General features: G+C 35.6%; 1 protein-coding gene across 2 annotated transcripts in view; it reads right to left on the bottom strand.

Moving 5' to 3' along the window:
• Kdm4c (lysine demethylase 4C) overlaps positions 1-7,242 on the bottom strand; it is a 184,391-nt gene that overhangs the window by 133,717 nt on the left and 43,432 nt on the right. For both annotated transcript variants that reach the window (XM_031377684.1, XM_031377685.1), the window contains one exon: positions 1,396-1,589. In XM_031377684.1, the coding sequence (XP_031233544.1) occupies positions 1,396-1,589 (194 nt within the window). The remainder of the gene's footprint in view (positions 1-1,395; positions 1,590-7,242) is intronic.

Below are 7,242 nucleotides of genomic sequence, written 5' to 3'. Positions count from 1 at the left end.
AAAAAAAGAATAGGAGTCAGAAAAAAAAGTATTGAGCTAATTGAGCTCCTAGTTTCAATTCAAACATAGACTTTTTGATGGTAGGAATGTGCATTAAAATGTATTTGATAAAGTATATAACCCAATGTGAAGCTTCTTAGAGTGGTTGTTATCTGCATAGGAGGTGACTGAAATGCATAGATTTTGGGTCCAGGTAATTTCATTGTGTGATATTTTTTTTTAATTTTAAGTTTTTTATAATAAAGTTTTAATAAGTTAAAAAAAATTCTTATGACCAATAAGATGTTCACTTTTGTTCTTACTAAAATAACAAATTATATAAGGAGAAGTACTGGCAAGACAGGGATGTGTATATGCAAATGCTCAAAGTGGAGTGTGGAAAAGCTATTCTCTTATGTGAGATAGCAGTGTTTCCATGTTGGAAAGTACCCCTGAAGAGCATCCAAACCATGCTATCTCCTATACTGACAAAAATTTGAAACACCTTCTCTTGTCTGTATGTCAGCCTGCAAATAGATAAATTATAAAAAGGTCAAATATATGATTGAAATTGAATACAGCTTAAAACACATCACCAGGATACCAGTGTTACCAATAAGCTAGTAACTAATGAATGTGGCATAAAAGTCACTTTACACTTTTAATACATTTTAAAAGTCATTACTGGAAAGAAAAGGAAAAATAGAAGATGTTTCAAATCCCAGCATGTGGAAGGCAGAGGTGGAGAGGATCACTACAAGCCTGTGACCTATGTAATTTATACAATGGGCTCAGGCCGACTAGGGCTCTATAGGCAAACCACATATCAAAAACCAGTTTGGAAGCTCATACTTGTAACCCCAGAATGCAGGCACCTAAATCAGGAGGATTACTATGATTTCATGGCTACTCTGTGGTGACAAGTAAAACCCCATCTTAATAAATAAATAAATTCACCATACAGCAACTATAATGTATTGCCAGTCTCACCAATCCTATCTCCTTTAGGGTGCTAATATGCCCCCAATTCATTTTCCTGTCTTTCTAGCTCACACACACCAACTGAGGCTTGTCACTAAGAGATCCAAAAGATTACCAAGGTTATTTAAGTCTCTACATATAAGAAGTCAAGTTTTCCATGCCTATCTCAAACATAACTTCATAGAAATGTTCAAAGAAGTAAAGGTGCTTCACTAATTACTGAGACCAAGATTATTTATCAACCCACAGCCTACAAAATGCCCGCAGGAAACACCTGGGCTTAAAGTTGCTTCTCAAAGGAAAAGAATGATTATATGATTACAACCCAAAACTTCTTCACACTCACTCTATCAAAGAAGAAAATTCTCATCAATAATGAACAACAATCAGTGATTCACAACTATAATGGATATGAATATTAAACAAGAGACTTGCCAAGACTTGGGCTCCCCAAAGTGGAGGTAATTAATACTGTAGAGATCCATGTCCTCAGTGTGCCATGCAAAGGTTGTTTTCCACATTCCAAAATAGAGATAAGGGGTATTTACCCCCTCAATAGAAATACCACACTCTTCTTCAACCACATCCAAGACTGTATTTAGTCGAGCTATATTCCATTCATCCACACCCTAGAGGCAAGACAGGGGGAAAAGGAGCAAAATCAAATGTTAGTAAATAAAAAATAGCACTTACTAATCAAATAGCTATCAGGTACTACTACACTGTGTATTTTATTTTATTATATAGCATATATTCAAGTTATATTAAATTATTAAGATTACTCTAAAATTCCTATCAACATATTTTATATGTAATTATCAAGGTAAAATTATATCCAATAGCTTCATGATTCCCAATGAAATTAAAGGAATAATAATAATAATTCTAGTTTAAAGCAGATAACCTGAAATATGATACTGATAATTGGCATGTATTTATATTCAGGGGCTGAAATTTTTATTGTTTGTTTCATGTCTGCACATTAGTTTTGAGGCCCTGTTCAAAATGAAACATAATCTTAGGAAATCAACAGCAAAAAATACCTTCTGATAGCTCTCTCTTGGTCATGTCCATTTTACTGTAGCATGTGATCCACTGTGTCCTACAAATTTCATGCTACTGGACAAAAAAATTACATTTTTTCCAACTCATAGACCCTGTGCTCAGAGTAGTACTCAAAAAGCAATAACAGCATATATTGAAAAAATATTTTATATTCAAAATTTCAGCTTTCAACAACTCATCTAAATTCTGGTAAAATTACTGGAATAGTTTAGTTTCATTTAGCTCATAGAGCTGCTTATTATAAGAAAAGAAATAGTTAAAATGACTGTCATAAAACTAAAGGGGAGTTTGTTGTTGTTGTTGTTTGTTTGTTTTCATTAAAAGTGGCTGGAATGGTAGTAAATGTATATAATTTCAGAACATTGGAAACTGCAGCCAGGAGGATAAGTTCACCTAAGCTACATAGCAAGTTTAAGGCCAGCCTTAGCTACCTAATATAAAAACAAAACAATACTAAACATTTAAACATAGGAAAATATTCTGATTTTAAGAGAATTTACCTGCCGGGCAGTGGTGGCTCACGCATTTAATCCCAGCACTTGGGAGGCAGAGACAGGAGGATTTCTGAGTTTGAGGCCAGCCTGGTCTACAGAGTGAGTTCCAGGACAGCCAGGACTATACAGAGAAACCCTGTCTCAAAAAAACAAAAAAATATATATATCTATAAAATATATAGAATTTACCAATCAGTAACTAATTTACTATAATTCACAGCAATGAAGAATGTTTTAGCAAACTATATTGTCAGCCCCCAATACTTTACTCATACTCACAGTCTAATATCCAAAATTGGGCACATATATGTCAATTCACAGGACAACTATAAAGTCAATTTCAATCTCCACATAGTGCTATAACAAAGGAACATAAAGTTTTCTATATGAATTAAAAGGGTCTCCCTAGTAAGTATAGTATTAAAATGACCACTACAAGTGTCCACCCTTATCATTTCTCTTTTACACTAAAAACCTTTAGGCTTGTTCTGTTTTTATTTTACTCTTTGAGTAATTCTTTACTTAATAAGCCAATCCCATTTCCTAACACTATTGTGTAAAGAAAAACACTGATGAAACAGTTAAAAAAAAAAAAAAACAAGATGAAAGTATTTAAGCATTTTAGTTCCCTAAATAACTGTTCTACAACTGAAGGCCTATGCTGGGAATCTTAAAAACACAGATTTAATTTTAAGAGATCTCATAAAAGTTCAATAAAATTATGTAGATTTTCTTCCATTTCTTAACTCCAGTCTAACTTAACTTCAGTCCATACACTTTAGTAAAAGACCTATTTGAAAATCTTTACAGAACTAATCTAAATTAATAAATGAGCATCATAATTATAGGAACCATTTTTAACTGAATGACCATATCAAGAAGAAACAAACTCTTTCACTGAAATTCTTACACAACAAATCACCTAAGGATCTTTAGTCCTACTGCACTCTACATACAGAAACATTACTTTGATCCATCTCCATCTCCCAATGGTGCACCAAGCATCTTAGTGCATAATCAAGTCTGAAAGCCCCATTCATTCTTTCCTTCTAGCCCACCTTCAATTCTTTTTTACTGTGCCACCCCATACGAACCTCTCTCTATCAGGGACCCATAGCTGCCAGACTAAGCTGAAACTCATGTAAGGGAATTGAATTCTCTTTCATGTTCTCCATGCTAGTCTATCCAAACTTATCCTTAATCCTGCTGCAGCCTGGTAGCCTGAGTACCACCTACCAAACTACCTACATCCCCTAGGCATATACCAATAGACACACCACAATACCACAAGGACACATGCAACTAGAAAATATCAACCTGACTGAAGTAACCCAGACCTAAAAGGACATGCATTGTATGTAATCACTTATATATGGATACTAGCCATAAAGCACAGGATACCCAAAAAGTGTGTGTACGTGAATGAATGAAAGAGACAGGAGGGAAGTGGAGAGGAGGGAGCGGGAGAAGGGGGAAGAGGAGAGAACAAGAGAGCGAAAGAGCTCAAGCAAGTGTGGGATGGTGCTCAAGTTAAATAAGCATGCACTGAAAGTGATGGAATTCAATTAGAAAGAAAGCCAAGAAAAAGGACCTCAGTGAGCACTATGTCCTGATTGCTGCCTGCATGGGTAGTTTGGAATATTCATCATCATATATAAATATTAAAATATATTGCCCTTAAAGAGTTTATGCTCTTAAAAGATTTTTATTAAAAAGCAGAAAAGTGAGGTTGGAGAGATGGCTCAGTATTTATGAGCAGTAACTGCTCTTCCACAGGACCTGGGTTCAATTCCTAGCACTCACATGGTGACTCACAACAATCTGTTAACTCCAGTTCCAGGGAAATTGAAAGCCCTTTCTGGCCTCCATGGGTACCAGCCACCAGGCACACATATAAGTCATGGACATACATGTGAGCAAAACACTCAAACTCATGAAATAAAATATATAAGACTATTTCTACTGAGTTCCATTACATGTCAAACCCAGGCACCTCACAGATCTGACTGATAAGACAGTGGAATAGTTCCTAAAAATAACACATGCATTTTCTTAGGCAATGACTTCTAAACAAACACTTGTTATGGCTTGGTCAAACTTTGACAGACAGAAGAAAAATTATAAACAGCTGTAGGCAGGACTTCTACTTAAAAGGTCAACTACAAAATAAACTTTATGTTATCAGGTTGCACTACAGACTATCATTAAAGCCCATGGATTTCTGCGTTGTTTTTCTGTAATATTATCACAAATGGTGACTAATTTTGTCCAATGGATAAGATAGAGCATATACTATCATAAATTTTTAGTTATGTCATCTCATTTTCTCCTAATAAAGTGGCATGTGTCCTCAAGTGCCATTTCACCTGACAGGACTGTAAGAAGGGTATCAATTAATTGCTCAGGATCCCAAAGTTCAGGCCTAAAATGCTAGGGATATCCAAGTAAAGATAAAAAAAACCTCTAACCAGGGCTGGCTCTACTGTTTCTGAAGTAATGTGCCCAAGCAAACACCAGAAAGTCAACTCTGATCCATGTATAATTTACATTTAAAAAGTAAAGGAAAAATTTTCCTCTTTATCTCCCAATACTTTGAAATTCAGTAATGTAATACTTTGGGTCGCTTTGATTTTTCTTGTTGTTTCATTTTGTTTTGTACTGTATTAACAGAATGGTGCATCAAATTTTAGAAATAGCTAAATTCAAGTAGAATATTGATGGACACACAAATATGCAGTCTACTTTTTTAAAAAATAATAATGGTTGGTAAAATGGTGATAGGGATGTAAAGTGACTAAAAGAAAATAACAAATTATTTTTTAAAAGGGAGGGGGGGTAAAGGTGAGTGTCACTAAGCCTCAAGACCTGTCCCTGAGAAGGAAATGGTAAAAGGAAAATACTAGCTCCTGCACGCTGTCCTCAACACATCCTGTGGCATGCACATGCCACACATATACATACAATTAAAGAAAAAAAGTTACTTTAAAACTCAAAGAAATAATCGCTATAGGGTTCTGCAGTTTGGTTCATTGGATTGTTTGGTTTTGTTGGTTGCTATTTTCAAGACAGGGTATCTTTATGTATAGCACTGACTATCTTGGATTTATGTAGAAAGGGCTAGCCTAGAGCTTACAGAGATCTGCCTGCTTCCTTGTGTCAGTACACCTAGCTAACTTTTATACATCTACATACAGACCTTGTAGATCTTTAAAATAACATAGATCATAGGACTTTACTTTCTTTTGGAGAAAGTAAGAACTAGAGGAGTTCAAGTTCACCTCTTCTTGAGGAATTAAAGCAGAAATTAAACATTTTTAAAACAGTTAAATACTGTCAAATAAGCCATAATATAATACATGCACTCCATTCCCATTAATGCTCACTCAGAACTCAGCACTGGCATTTGACAGAAAAAAAGCAAAAGACCATTTTAAAAGGGCTTTTGATACAGTAGTGCCTTTGCAGACTGAGAACCTCTAGGAATCAGATTCTTGGGACTCTGATACACAGGAAACTTGACAAACAATAATGCAAAACTACAGGGGGATTCAGGGGGGCCGGGAATGAGGAATTGAGCCAGATCTGAACAACATTTAATAAACCAGTAATCGCTTTTTCTGTCTCTCTTCTCTCTTAACCTCTTACTCTTGTCTTAACTCTCCCTTCCCATTCTCTTCACGTAGCCATGGCTGGCCTCTACTTTCCTATCTTCTCTCTCTCCTTTCTATAATAAAACATCTTACGACCATGAAAAAATAAATTAGTAATTGATAATCTAGCCAAAACCAAAGTATACAAGAGCAACATTCACTCAGATGCCAATCTTCTTGCAGTATACTGCCAAAGGCTGCAATGGGATGCCTAGAAAGAAATTCAGTCGTTTGACCATATATGAAACTCGATCTACAAAACACTACGCACAGATCAGGATATCAGTAATCTGAACTGCCAAAGTTAGATCCAATGTGGACAATCATAAAACACATCACAGAACACCCCCAGCAGATAGAAAAAAGACAAGAATCCTGAGACAACAGGCTAGTCAGTTTCCTTAAATTGCAAGCCTTCCAGGCTTTCTCTTCATCTTTATATAGTGCCTGTGTTTAATATTCCAATATCATTTCACCAAGCCACCTCAGCCTTGTTCTGTTCTTGCTCTGTATTGCTTTTCCCTTCTTCTCTCTCTTTTTTTTGTTTTATACATCCCTACCTCCTTGTTCATTCCTTTTGTTTATTTACACTCCAAAGAAAATGGTGAGAAGGGCTGCTGAAAGATGGAACTGTCCTGCACTATCAGACAGCACAGCTTTTACTTCTCTCCAGTCTGTTAGTCAAACATATCTCATCCCAAGACATTTACTGCAATCCCTTAGCCTATTTATTTCCTCCTCCCCTATTTGATTAACTTGCCAAAGCTAATCACTATCCTACTAGTGTTAGCTTTCCTTCTTTCTATTTTCTTTTTATTCCAATCATACACACAATAACTATCAAAAACAGAGCTACCAAATGTCCCTTTAGTCCATGTAGCAATTAATGTTTAAGTGATGACTTTGTATAATTGAATACGACTCTATTTCATTGTGAGTCTACCTGTGGATAACGACTGCTGTTGCACAGAAGGGCTGAGAATAGACCATTATGGCTTGAATACAATAACAGAAGAAAATACCAAAAGCTACAATTCATATGAGGCATTACAAATACTGCAATATGGGGGTAG

The sequence above is a fragment of the Mastomys coucha genome, unplaced genomic scaffold (genome assembly GCF_008632895.1).
Source record: "Mastomys coucha isolate ucsf_1 unplaced genomic scaffold, UCSF_Mcou_1 pScaffold18, whole genome shotgun sequence".
In the NCBI taxonomy this organism is placed as follows: Eukaryota; Metazoa; Chordata; class Mammalia; order Rodentia; family Muridae; genus Mastomys; species Mastomys coucha.
This window is presented reverse-complemented; position numbering and strand designations above follow the sequence as displayed.